The sequence below is a fragment of the Cyprinodon variegatus genome, unplaced genomic scaffold (assembly GCF_000732505.1).
Source record: "Cyprinodon variegatus isolate N-32 unplaced genomic scaffold, C_variegatus-1.0 Scaffold331, whole genome shotgun sequence".
Lineage (NCBI taxonomy): Eukaryota > Metazoa > Chordata > Actinopteri > Cyprinodontiformes > Cyprinodontidae > Cyprinodon > Cyprinodon variegatus.
This window is the reverse complement of record NW_015150784.1, coordinates 448,631-463,171: the sequence shown is the minus strand read 5'-3', so window position 1 is coordinate 463,171 and position 14,541 is coordinate 448,631. Positions and strand designations below refer to the sequence as shown.

The following is a 14,541-nucleotide window of genomic DNA, read 5'->3' as shown; positions in this document are numbered from 1 at the left end:
AAGAGATCATGGTCTCTTTAAAATCCTCATTCTGGTTAATGCATGGGGGTGTGCATTTCAAAGGGAAGTGTCTCATCGTTTCTAAGCCATCTAAAGATGTGCTATCACGTCATGTATTCTCTCTACATGTTTCCTGTTTCTGTCATCAAGCAGAGCAACAGTCACCATATCAGTGCTTTGAGGACAAACGCAAAGAACACCTGAAATGAGCTGATGTGAACTTTTTTTGGGGATTAAGCATCGGATACGTCCAGCAACAAGGTAAAACTTCAGCTGTTGAGTCATGAAATACTCCTTGAGATAAATTTGGTTGCTTAGTGTACATGCATAGAACAGTTAAGTAGAAATGATTGGGATAAGTTCCTCAACTTCATAGTTTATTGCATTATGGTAATACTGACTTTGAGCAATTCATTACCTGGATAGAGTAAACAAATATCTACTTTTGCTGTAATTCTTTGATATTTTTCTGTAATAATCAAGTAAATAGGTGTGGCGATGCCTCATGGTGGTTTCATTATATGTAGGATGTCATTGGTACACAGTTTCCGCTTGTCTGTAGTACCAATGGGAAGTTTATATACACTCATCCTGTGCATGACTATATTAACTAGGGTTTTTTATATATATATATATATATATATATATATATATATATATACAAAGTTCCAGCATAAGTCAGATCTGTTCATTAGCCAGTCAGTTGGTCAGAATTTGTATCGTTCATTTAATTTGTTTGACCTCGTTCTTTGGGGTCAAGGACATGAGGAAAGCTGAAAGATGGTCAGAACAATCAAAACAAGTGAAGCAAACAAGGCTCAATCCTATCGGTATCTGGAGCATGTTGAAACACAAATGTCACAGTTCACAGCAAAGATAGTTTTACATTAACATTGACTAAAAGTACATAAAACAGGAAATGCATTTAACTCGTCCCCTTTGGGAGCAGTGGGATGCCATTGTTTGTGGCACCTGGGGAGCAGTGTGGGGTTAAGGGTCTTGCTCAGGGACCCAGAGTGGCAGTCTGTGGGAGTGTGTGGGGCTTAAACTCAGACTCATTCGCAATTCTCTAACCAGTAGGCCCCTGCTCTCCATAAAGGAGCCCCTGCTTCAAAGTCAATGTATTCAAGTTTGATGGAATTTTAAAATTACCTAAAAGGACAAGATAGATGCTTTCCTGTGAAAAGTGTAATGTTTACACAGAAGGGAGAATTTAGCCATATTGACAAAAAAAATGTTTGAATGAATTTCAAGATTTAAAATAGTACCATCTACCGTACCAAGAATGGAGTATCAGTGTCATACTGAGGATGTGTTTTGCTCCTTGGATTATTCCTGGACAAAGAAGATGGAAGAATGTAAGATGAGGGCAGCCTCCACATTCTTCAACCTATTTTTGAAATGAGGATCAATGGAAACTAGATAAAGTCTCAGGTAAAAAAAAAAATCAAGAAGCTTCTGAGTCTTACCTGATCTCACCCCAGCTGAACATTTGTGAACAATTTTCGAAAGCTTGGTCCATTCCGAGTAAAATCAAAATATTCAAATTGCAATTAAACTAAGAAAAGTTTTGAAAATCCAGCCAGAGCTGTGTTTACTGTTTTATTTTCTGCTGCTAAATACAATTAGCCATTATATATACCCTGCTGATTGCATTTATCATGTATATACTTGTGTGTATACCTTTGAACAGGTTAGTTCATGATGAATTTAAAAGAGACATCCTAACTTTTCATCAGAACTTTATATCTTTAACTAATGCCTGTAATTGTTTCCTAAATTATATTTCCTATAATTTCAGATTCTGTATCCAACAATGAAGCCATCCAGCATGATATGCACTCTGCTGCTGTGGGGTGTGTGTGTGTGCGTTCTGTTGGCTGAGGAGCCTGTGACGAGTTCGGCACCAGACAACAGTAACACAAACATTACTGCTCCAACAGACGTCACAACCACCCAACAGGTCACTGCACACAAAAGTGTGTTGAAGCCTGCAACCTTGCACCCAACAAAACCTGCAGATATTACTGCAGGGCAGAAAGTGTTACCCACAACGGTCCCTGAAGATGGAATCAGAAAGAAATCTAACAGCTCAGCTGGGGGGTGGCTCGAGTTGACAACTGCTGAACCAGCAACTAGCAGCTTCAGACTTCTCACCCCGACAGAAAAGGTAACTGCTAAGGAGGTATTTCCTGTAAAGACGACAACTGCAACTGAACAAACTCTGCCTGCGGGGTTTATGACTACAGACAGACCACAGTCTGTCAGGCCAACAATCACAGCTACAGTGACCACAGCGAGTCGAGGAGCAGCATCTTCATCGACCCCCACTGCTGCCAGTACGGAACAGTTTTTCTCATCAAAGACCACAGTTGATGTGCAAACATCCTCTCAAATCACATCAACTGGAAGTGGACTACAACAGTCTACAGCCCTGAGCACGGCTACAAGTGAAGCACAACCTTCTAATCTTACAACGATGACCGATGCAATAAATCAAACAATAGAGCATCCCTACACATCAACTTTCACTGACGTGGCAGCTTCTACAGCCTCACATGTTCCTACGCAACATTCTACATCCATTACTGGTTCTAAGACAGAGGTACCCTTCACCACCTCTTTGGGTACATCTACTCAAAGCACTGAAGTTCCAACCTCAGGAACTTTTCGATCCACCGGCACTGAGCTCTCATCCCCATCCTATCCTGTTCCTGCCACAACTACCTTCAACTCCACACCAACAGGACCAGTTTCCACTTCAACTGATTCTTCCAACACCACTACCGCCAACTTTAGCAGTCCAGCATGGGTTTTTAATCCTCGCAACCGAGAGTCAACTACAACATGGGCTCCATCAACTACAAAATCACCCTGCGAAGCGTCGAAGGGTTCCTCAAGTAGTGAGGTTCTGCCCTGCTCCACCAGGGGAGTGGTGAAGCAGTGCCTCGTCATCATCGCCGTTTTGGCTCTGGTGGCCACCATCTTCATTGTCTCCACCATTATCCTGTGCGTCAAGCTGTCAGCAAGGAAATACAAAGTAAGGAAACCTCAACAGGCCACCGAGATGACGTGCATCTCCTCTCTGCTACCTGACAGGAGTATCACCTACACCAGGCAGCGTAATCCGGTGAGCAACGGAGTCCTGGTGTTCCCTGGTGTAGGAGACAGTGACGAGGAAGGCGGGGATAATCTCACTCTCAGCAGCTTCCTTCCGGAAAATGACCGCTATGTTTAGGTGGATTTACGCAGTGATCTGAGACTGTACAGATGGTCAGTGATGCAGAAACTTCTAAATTCATGTGGTGGACACATTAAACGCAGAGGAACAGATACACAAACCACAATGTCATGTCGCTTCTTGCTCAATGCTCCAGCTGCATCTGCCATTTGATCTGAAGGATGTAGACTTTGAGCATAACTTTACACATGCTGCCCCCCGGGAGAAATGAACTCAGGATGCAGAGAAAGATCAAAGCTGCTTTCCGTTTTTTTTACTTTCAAGCATCCGGACCAGAACTCTTGTGGTATTTTACTTTGCAACAAGAGACAGGAAGTCTTGCTTTATAAAGAGCCCTCCCTGTTCTTTACAGACACTGTAGATAAAAAAAAAATTATTTCCAACCATCAAGGAACTTTTTAGACCTATGCCCTTTTTGGAGACCAAGAAGTTAAATGCGGCCCTTTCTTTAATTAATAGTTAGCTTCCATCAAATGAGTTTAGGAGTCTATTAACATGTGATATTGAGACAATTTTTCTCACGCTTCTTTGGGAAAATTATCAAAGCTGCTGTTTAGAGCAGATTTATTTCAGATCTAAGCTCCAACTGGCTCCATCCTTATCCTTAAACTTAAGCTGGTGAAGCCATATTTTTGTTGAGGCAGATAAATTATTAAGAAGAAATCAGTTGGTCTCATGGGTTTAAGGACAGAGCTCACATGTATGAATATTTGCTGTTTCTCTCAGTTCTTTACCGTTGGGTTTCTTGCACCACTGTTTTAAAAGCCAGATTTTCTACATACACCACTAACAGTGCTAACAGGTTCCCCCACCTGAGTTTTGGACCTCTGTAGCTCCTCCAGAGTTCTTATTGACTGTTTTTTTTGTTTTGTTTTATTTTTTTTTATTATTAATGTTGTACTTTCCTGACTGGTAAGTTTAGTGGTTGCATGTGGTGCTAATACTTGTTTTTTTTTTTTTTTTTTTTATTAATGTTGTACTTTTCTGACTGGTAAGTTTAGTGGTTGCATGTGGTGCTAATACTTGTTAACAACATCATTTGCCAAGATCCAATCCAATCCAATCCACTTTATTTATATAGCACGGTTTAAATAAACACAAGGTTTCCAAAGTGCTGCACAAAAAGATAAAATAACTAAAATAAATAAAAGTAATAAAATAAAATAAAAGCACTATAGATCAAGATATACATTTTATTTTTATTACTCCTTGTGCCTTAAACCCAAAAGGAAGATGGGGAGTGTTGGCCGAGTGGTAAGAGCAGTGCACTTGTGCTCTAAGAAGGTTGTAAGTACTTGGTTCCATCCCTACAGCCTCCACTCTAGGTCTTTGTGCAAGACCCTTAAACCCACACTGCTCCCCAGGCGCCGCACAATGGCAGCCCACTGCTCCCCAAGGGGATGGGTTAAATGCAGAAGTAAATTTCTCCAGTGTGAGATCCACTAATTTCAATTATTATTATTATTATTATTCACAAGTAGATCTTTTACAGATCAATGTGGGCTGCAGGGAAAAACCATCATACATACTTAGAAACAGTTTGTACTGGCAACAGTGACTACAGTCTGTAAACATGTAGCCATGTTGGAAACCAGCACCAATGTTCCTCAGAAAGGTTTGTCTTTCTCTGTAATAGATGCAGCTTTAAGGAAGTATCATCTGAGACGTAGCTGAAGGATCAAGGCGTTATTCTTCATCACCGTTTTAGACAAAGATTGAATTATGGTATTTGGCATCCAGTTCCAACTGAAGAGAAACAGCCCTAGACATGATGCTGCCACCCCCATGCTTGACTGGGGGTGTAATTCTCTTTTTAGTTTGATCTGCTGTGTTTGCAACAATGTTTTGAAACTATGGCCAAAAATGTCAGTCTTGGTTTCCTTAGACCACAACACATTTCCCACCATGCTTTTTGCTGAATTCAAGTTAAAATCTTACCACTTCATTTGAACTCCAACTCAGACATATAGCAAGCATCAGAGATTATTCCAAAAAAGTATAAAAAACTAAGAATCTTCACCAGTACCTCAGAGATTATAATAGCACTGTGCCACCAATACCTCAGAAATTCCTGCAGCTCTTTAAAATGTTGCTGTCTGGTTTTGGTAGCAACCTTGACTGGTGTCCATTTTTCAGCATCAGTTCCATTGATGATTGTTTCTTTGTGCTCTATCGTACTTCTAACACTTCATATCTTCTCACGACCGACAGCTTTTTGACCCAGTGGTCCCTCTAATGCAGTGGAACCTGTCTGTATGCCCTTATTCTCCCTAAAATACGATAAAAGTTAGGGAACGACTACTAGAAGAGCTGAATAGATCAGAGGCTCCTTAACTTGCTGCGTTTTTTTCCTCTCACTCTTATTTATATGTGATTTATCCTCATAAAAATATCTTTTTCTTTTTTTTTCATTTGAATTGCTCAGGAAGAACATTTCTTGAACTTTAACTATTTATTTTTCTTTCATCAAATAATTGTTGCATTTTCAAGGGGCTGTATAGGTGTTTTATATCCAATAAATAATGCTTTTGAAGTAGTTTTCCTACTTTTAGGGCTAAATCATTTTGATTTCTGGCAATAAAAAATAAAATCTGAATAGGTCTTCATCTGAAAACCAACTATTGGAGTTTATCTTTACCACATTTGTTTCTGGAAAATTGTAAATTACCAACAAACTGTACAGATGGAGAGTTTTGTTTTCTTTGCTGCTGAAGCTCTAATTTTCCACTTTCTGCCTTTTATTTTTCATGTCTTTTCAATTTTACTCTCACAGAAATCTCATTACATTCAGACTGGTGAAGGAGTATTTTAATACATGTGCTTTCACCAATTAGGCTTTGCACAGACTTTTGACAGAAAGATTTATCTATAATCAAGTTATGCCAGTATGGAGACAAATATTATTAAAGCCTCAAATCCAGGAAATTGAGGATGAATCTGATAACTTGTTTGGAAGCTGTGACCTTCTCCATGCACTGAAAGAAACCTGAAATCCCAGTATTCCTTTTAAACTTGAATGTACTGTTTTAGCTGTTTAAAGTAATCAGAGTGTTGTTTAAACTCAGCAAAAATAACCTGTTTATCGCTCAGATTCATACACTTGTTTTACCCAACTTCAGCTCCTTCTCCTGCTGCCAGTCAATAGATTAATATGACGCAATTACCTATGAAGTCTGTAGAAATGTATTAACAGAAAACTGTGTTTCACCATTACATGTGTCGTTTTTTGTGATTGTTTTGTAACCTCTCTTTATAGATCTCTAAAGGGCAAGCAGCCATAATAAAACTGGATCTTCTCTAAACCCAGTCAGTTCCCTTATTTATAAAAGGCTTCACTGACTACCTTTCTAATCAAACAGGGGTGTCGTTTTTTACATTCACTTCCCTTCCTGCAAAAAGATAACACTTCTCTGAATGCTTATTAGCCTAACAAAGTCCCCTTTCTCCCTTTTGTGTGCCTTATCTAATAAGTGAAGCATGCAGCAGTAACTTTCAACAAAGCTGAGACTAATGTAAACCTTTTGAATGCCAGACGTCATCCCATGCTCCTCTTGACCATATAAAGCCGGGATTGTCTTCGATCACAGACAGCTGAGTGCTAAAACAAAAAAAACATGCATCCGCTCATGCACAGTCACACACACGTCCTAAAGTGGTCACACACTCAGCATGTGGGCTGAATCGTTTGCCTGTGGATAGAAAAACACCTCATTGTTTATAATAGTTTCTAGTCCATGGCCTTCTCCTTCCCTCTTTTTTTCTGGTTGTTAAGGTTGTTTTGTCTCTACAGGAAACATTAAACCTCTTCCTGCATTAGCAGGTCAATTACACAAACTGCTACTTTTTTTAACCCCAGGTAGTCTACTGTTTTTCATTAGAATGACTTTAACTTGATATTCCACCACATGTTAGGATTAATCTGATAGACGTATTGGAGTCGAAGGTTATATTGTGTTTTTTTAAATGCCTTAATCGCTTATTTACAAGGTCCTGCAAAATTATCTATATTGCTGACACTTTTTCTAAATTTGTCATCCTAAAACAAAAAGTTTTAATGTTTTTATTGACGTTTTATGTTGTGTAATGGTGCAAAAATGCAGATCGACAGACCAATATGATCATTTGCTTTGCCCCAGTTTCAGACCTTTTTTTTTAAGTCATTCTAGCACATGAATAAGTATTGATCATTGCACCTTTGAATGGAACTTGCCTATTAAGGGACTGTTGTCCTGCTGAAAGATGAACTGCCACCTCAGTCTCAAGTCTTTTGCAGGCTCCATCAGCTTTTCTTTCTGTTTTAAGCCTCCTTGCAGCATGAAGCTGCCTCCACCATGTTTTTCTGTGGGGATTTTTCCCTCGCACAGATAATTCTTTGGCCAGAAAGTTCAGTTTTGGTCTCATCTGGATGCAATTGGTTGCAATGGACTTTATTTAGTAGTATCAGGGTAAAGGCATTGAATATAAATATGTCACACCTTTCAGATTTTTGTTTGTTGATAAAGACAAAAACATATCTTATTTCTTCCGTTTCACAATTTGTATTGTTTTATCACACAAACACCCAATTAAATGCCCAGAATGCTTTGGTTTTAGTAACCTCAGATGGGAAAAAAGTTAAAGGGATATTGCTACCTTCCATGTCCAGTTAACCACGCAGAGGAGTAGAGAGAAGGTCCCTGCCCCCACAGTGCTTCATAAACTCATACCTAACTAGAACAATCTGTGCGCAGCCCTGGAGAACCCAGACACTGTTGGGGAAACTTAAGGAGGGGGAGGAGAACAGAGCAAAGCCAGAAGGAGGGATCTGGACTTCTAGTTAATGGCATCTCTCTTGCACTATCCAGACAAACCTTCAGATTGAAACCTGAAACTACAGAGGTGGCACGGTTCCCCAATCAGTCACATGCACTCTGCACTCCCTCTAACTCTGCTTCTTACAAACTGGTTTCAGTCACCCTTCCACCAGAGGGGATTTCAGCAGAACAGACTTATTCCACACTGAATGGTGAGTAAAATTGATATGTTTCAGAAAGTGCTTTTTTTCTCGCTTTCTAAATTTAAAAAGCACAGGCGTGTAATGCTGCTCCTTTACAGAAATGTGGTTTGAAGAGAGGAGGCATAATAGCATCAGGAGGTTTTCAGGGTAAAATTTAGAGATAATCTTTGAGATAATTTTGCATTCAAAGTATTTATCGACTGAAGGTTCATACAGAAATCTTAATACTGCTTAAATATACTTTCTCCTTTGTCTTCATACAGTCACTAATTGCTGGCATGTTTTCCTGTCTGACTGCATAGACATAAATGTGTATTTGGTTTGGGGTGATTCATGTGGGGGGGGAAAAATCCCATTTTCCAGTTGGGAGCCGGGTTTCATGCGGGACAGCTTGCACACAGATGCAGCAGAGAGAGGATAAAAAAAAAAAAGTGAGCCGCTGCCAGTTAAGACACAGACTGAGCAGAGAGCAGAGTGAGGTCCAAGTCAATAAATACAGCTGGGTTTAAAGGGTCAGCACACAAGATGTGAAGCAGGGAGCAAATTCCCCAAAACAACCATTTAATATTAGACCAAGAAGATGTACTTTATTGTATTCTGTCACCACTTTCATACGCAAAAGGTAGGACAAGTTATCAAAAATGTAACTTTTTGAATACTAAATGCTGAATACATTAAATAGGCCATAAAATACATAATTAGGGGTACAGAACATATGGTCAGCTGTACAATGCATTGATGACCACAATTTCATAGGTGGTACTTTCAATAAAAATTGCATGTTTTTTTTTTTCATTCTTTCACTTTGCATTCATAGAGAGCTCATATACTTGAAAATTGCTGTTTCCCCTCCAAAAAGTTATTATTTTTAAGTTTAAAAAAAAACTTCTGACTTTCTGATGCTATATATAAACCACACAACACGAGCCACCTGCATGTGTAAAGAGTAATTTTTAAAGATACCGTAAGTCTATTTGTACTTAGCTTATCTTTATGGGTATCTGCCTGCTCCCACTTTCCTGTCACTTTACTTTTAATACATCTGAATTTAAGGTGCAATAAATATTCTGTTTTATTCTTCTTTTTAGTCTGTGGCATGACTAATGTAAATAAAATCAAAAATTTAGTAAAATTAAGAAATTAAAGACACAAAACATAAAGAAGGCAATGAACAAATTAGCAGTGTGTACAAAGAACAAATTCTGAACTAATTTCCGTTCCAAATACTATCAGAAAAGTTCAGCAAATCTATATTTTCTCACCCAAAAAAATATTTATGTTCATCATGTTCCAATGAAGGTGTGATCACCGGGATATTCATTGTGTCATTCACATTTCTGACCCCAGATGAAGATGCTCTGTTGGCATTTCCTAACCCACAACATTTTTTTTTCTAAATCATAAAATAAATGTATTCTATATATATGGTTTTACTTCAGTTTATTGTAATTTATATATATATATATATATATATATATATATATATATATATATATATATATATAACAATAAACTGAAGCAAAACCATATCAACATGATCTATATTTCTAATCAAAATTGAAAATCTATTAGAAAATCAATAAAACACATTGATTATCAGTGCAGTGTAGTCATTTCTGGGAACTTGATGCCCCGAATGTCGGATTATAAAACTAGAACATGCTGGTGTTCTGGCTACCTGCTTTCATAGCTAGTCTACAGTCACTAGTTTATCCAGTATGCATTTAGCTTGACAACCAGTCTTTTTCTGGTGTGAATGGATCCTGAGTGCAACTTCTTCTGCTTCAGCTTTGTGCGTCACAAAGTTTTGAAAGTCATTACCATCCATCCCGAAACCTGCAGAACCCATCTTTACAGCACCAACTTTTCAAACTAGCACCACACAACAATAATACGTTATATGACATGAAAGACATGGTCTCATTACCTTCAGTGTGTATTGTTTAACTTGTTTAACTTGTATTGTTTAACTTTTCACTTGAAGCCTCCAGGTTAGGGAGATGGGATTTCTTTATATCTACCTGTTGAGCAGTGCTCATTTTTAGCATCACTACACTCTGGTTGCAAGTGAGAAGACAAAACAAGGGTGATTTTATAGACAACAGACAGATGCGCAGTTCTCTCTATCAGCAGGAGACAGGTGGGAAACATTATAAACATAACCATACATGCAAATATGCATCAGAAAACTAATTCAAAATACTGCCGGTGCATCTTCCTCCTTGCAACAACCCAATATTCAGCAATACAATGAGTGGCTCTTACTTATTTCAACAACAGTAATTTGTCAAAGTAAGACACATTTCCTAATAGCAGAATTTTTATTTCTAGAAAGCTGCTGACCAGGCCAGAGAAAATCTTCAGCACTATTTAAAGAAATAACATAGAGCAACAGTATGATTTTAATTTCATTTTTAGTGTACTTATATGTTGCTAAATGGCCCATGCCTAATTTTTTTTTACTAATACTACTAAAATTTTATTCGACTGACTTGAAAATTTGGAATGACGCTGCTTGAAAATACATTAATCTGTCATTCATATAATCATAAATCTCTGTTTACGACGACTGATTTACAACCAGCAAGAAAACAGACACTTTATGTTGCACTAACTGCCTTTCCATATGGACCTTTCCAGATCCTGAGGAGAAACCATGCATCCAGAAGCCTTATATCCCATCAGTCTGTGCCTGGTGTTTTGCCTCAGCAGAAGCTTGGCCACACATCTACCGCTTTACAGTCCTCTAGAGGGAAGTACGGATGAGGAAGAGCTTAGTTACATAAATTCCTCTGTTTTTACCGGAGTCCACCCAACTGAATACCAAACCACACCACCAGAACCATCGCAAGAACAAAGAACCCTACCAACTGAGTTTGCAACCTTTTTGGAGGAGAACATGCTCCTCATCCTTGTTTCAACCATACTCATTTTTCTTACCTTCCTGATTACCTGTGGAGCGTTTTTCATGAGCCGCAGGCTCAAAGTTAATTCCTACCACCCTTGCTCTTTTCCCTCAAAAATGTACGTGGATCATCAGGACAAGACAGGAGGCACTAAGATTTTTTGTGAAGTGCAAGGAAAAGTTGTGCCTGAACTAGAATTGGAGGCAGTGGACTCTAACAAGCAGCTCCAGGAAGAAATCCTGAGAGCTGCAAGCAGCCTGCGTACGCCAAAAAAATGTGCTCCGGCTGCAGAAAGAAGCGAGGCCAAAGTGAACGCAGCAGACCAAAGTACTCAGGATAACTTCAAACCAGATTGTAGCATCCTAGACAAGCAGCTACCGACTCTGCTTGAAGAGGAGCAGTGTGAGGTTTCTGACAACAGGGAAGATGAGGAAGCAAGTAAGGAACAGCCAAAGGAACAGCAACTGAGAGAGGATTCAGAAGAGCCCTTGACTGGAAGGAGTCTCCGGCCCTCTTCTCTGCACATTCACAATGAAACTGCTACGCTTCAGCTGATCGCAGGAGAGAAAACTGCCTTCTAATCACCTTCAGGGTTAATGAGAACTGAAACAGAGATGCATAAGCTACAAGCCAGTGACATCAAAAGTGCTTCTTTTTGTTAAGCAAACATTTAATAAATTTGATTTAGGAGTCTTCAAGTCTTAAACCAGAGTACTGAAAAGTTTCGGAAAGCAATAAAACTATGACTAGAATGCCAGTGCATTATTAAAGCAACCATAGCCTTGAATCAAAAACCTTTATCTGCTTTATGGAGATTTCTTGGAAAGAACTTAACAAATTAAAAGTTTCTGTCATTTTTTTTGTACGAATAAAAATGAGAAAAATCCAAAATGCTTTGTTTTCAGCAGCCCTTTAACATTTTTTTTTATTTGATGCCAAAAGACAAAGGTCAATATACCAATAATTAAAAGAAAACTGACACTGGATGACACCCTGAAACATTCCCACAGTGAAACACGGTGGCGGCAGCTTCATGCCACGCCCACGTAAGGAGGTCACAGTGGATGGGTGGATGGAATACCTAAAAACAGGTCAGAAAGAATATATGCTAAAGGATTCAAGAATTGAGACAGGAACCTGGTGGTCCAGCATGATGCTTTGGAGGTGCTTTTCTTCAGTGGGGAAAAAAAGCAGAACAGCTCAAAATATAAAGCTAGAGCGGAAGAGAGATATTCAAGATCAATCATATTTATTTCTTAAAATTCTCCAAAGTTATGAACTTATTTTATGGACAATCTGTTTCATGACTTGAAAACTAATGTCCAAACATTCCCCAATGTAATATGAATTTCAGCTTGTCTACAAAAAAAATAATATAATTAGTCTCCAAATATACAAAATGATTGGAAAAATACCTAAAAGAAACTGCAGTTAACTCTGCATAATTGAGCAGCTCTGATCGGGCTCTAATACTACAGCCGCCCAGAAGCAACGTATTTAAACTCTGCTCACAAATATTGCTTTTAGGGGAATCCGATGGTGTCACAGCCATTTATACAGATCTTGGACTAAGCTTAGAAAGCTCATAGAAATCAGAGCAAACATTGCGATTAGGAATATATTAGTCATTTAATTTTGATTTAATATTGCAGTCATGTTTCCTAAGATTGTATAAACCCTTGTGTAATCCCTCTGTAAAGTATATATATTTGTATATATATCTGCATATAACTATATATCTTTTGACTTCTGATATATTTTTACAAGAATAAAAATATTTTTTCTTCCCATTTCATAATCATGTGCTGCTTTGTGATGGTCTATCAATTAAAATCCCAACAAGATGTTGATCAAAGTTCATCAAAACATCAGGGGTTAATTGAAGAACTAATTAAATCTGCAAATGTGGTACAATAAGGATTGCTTTCCCACGTTAAAATCGCATCAGAAGTAAAGATTTACATCTGTGGCTTCTGTGTATTCATTTCTAATGTGAGCTCTATTTATAGTGATGCATAAAAAAAGACAAATTTGTCCGAAAATGCAATGATGCAAAAGCATTTTTATTACAGGCTTTCAAGGTAGCTTTTGTGAATACAATAAATTACATGTCGAACTACTGGACCCCCTTTTTTTACCCCTTCAATCCACTTTAAATGCAATAAGCCAGAGAAGCCTTTAGCATAGATCTCAACCTCCATTAAAACCTTTCAAAATAATAATTCCTCCTGAAAACAATCTGAAAACCAAACATAAATTCAAAAAGCATAAGGCTTAGCTTTATACCATCAACTCAAACAGTACATTGTGCGTTACGTGACAGCCTCAATTATACAGTAGACGGGGTTCGAGGACACAGACTAACACAAAGATCCTTGTGTAACAGTTTCTAGAACGGCTTGAACAGTGTGCGTTTGTTATAATTGCTGCTGGAAAGTAAAACCATGATACTGGACTGCTGCTATTTTTCCGACTCTGAACAGGAAGCAGACGGTATCCGGCTCATAGTAGGTGTGCTGGGTTTAGTTGCTGGCTCTCACTGCCTCCTGCTGGTCGTTGTGTTGCTTGAGGCGGTAGTCTGCGAGGGCCGCCTTGATGGCATCCTCTGCAAGCACTGGAGGAGCATCCGGCAAAGGTTAATTAGACATACACACATGGAAAAGGCTGAATCAAAAGAAAATATTTACAGAAGGCAAACAACATAAAACAAAAGGAGATCTTACTTGAGCAATGCAGCTTAACGGGAGGAAGACTGAGTTCCTTGGCAATGTCAGTGTTCTTAATCTCCAAAGCTTCGTCCAGCTGAAACAGAAGCACAGCCCTTAAGCAACAATACAGCGCTGATTTATTTTATTTTATTTAAGTCATGACATTTGACTTTTTTATACATTGTTTCATGAATAACTTAACATTGTATACTGTTTACATGAGTGAAAATGAGCATAAAGGGGGAAAAAAAAAACATAATTTAATACAAAATTATGTCCTTTTCTAAATCAAACCTGTAGTTTTATACAATTAATGAGCCCTGAAAACATTTACTGGTTTCTTTTTAATCCTCTGCATCTTCTGGAAATCAGCTCCACATCAGCAAAAAAAAAAAAAAAAACTGTATGACTACGTTATTACATATAACAGCAATAATAAGAAGAATTTAATACTATATGTGGCAAAATGGAAAAATCCTAATTACAAACTCACTGTGAAAAATATCTTAAGAGATTTTATTCTCTAAATAGATATAACTTGTCTTCAGGAAGTGTTTGATTACCGTTTTGCCTTTTATCCACTCGGTTGCCAGGGAGCTGGAGGCGATGGCAGAGCCGCAGCCAAAGGTTTTAAACCTGGCGTCCACAATCTTCCCCTGCGCATTTACCTCAATCTGTCAAAACATTTGA

General features: G+C 38.4%; 2 protein-coding genes across 2 annotated transcripts; both read left to right on the top strand.

Annotated features, from left to right (window-relative positions):
• The first annotated feature begins 1,805 nt into the window (after positions 1–1,805).
• On the top strand, positions 1,806–4,184 carry selplg (selectin P ligand). The gene has a single exon (XM_015385125.1). The coding sequence runs from the start codon at positions 1,817–1,819 to the stop codon at positions 3,236–3,238; it is 1,422 nt and encodes a 473-aa protein (XP_015240611.1). The 5' UTR covers positions 1,806–1,816; the 3' UTR covers positions 3,239–4,184.
• Positions 4,185–8,014: 3,830 nt separating this feature from the next.
• Positions 8,015–12,915, top strand: LOC107091302 (transmembrane protein 119-like). Its single transcript, XM_015385144.1, has 2 exons — positions 8,015–8,246; positions 10,878–12,915. Exon 2 carries the CDS (start codon positions 10,894–10,896, stop codon positions 11,722–11,724), a length of 831 nt encoding a protein of 276 aa, XP_015240630.1. The 5' UTR covers positions 8,015–8,246; positions 10,878–10,893; the 3' UTR covers positions 11,725–12,915.
• Positions 12,916–14,541: the final 1,626 nt, after the last annotated feature.

Excerpts from the sequence above, each read along its gene's own strand:
- selplg (XM_015385125.1), top strand. The coding sequence starts at position 1,817 with ATGAAGCCATCCAGCATGATATGCACTCTGCTGCTGTGGGGTGTGTGT.
- LOC107091302 (XM_015385144.1), top strand. The coding sequence starts at position 10,894 with ATGCATCCAGAAGCCTTATATCCCATCAGTCTGTGCCTGGTGTTTTGC.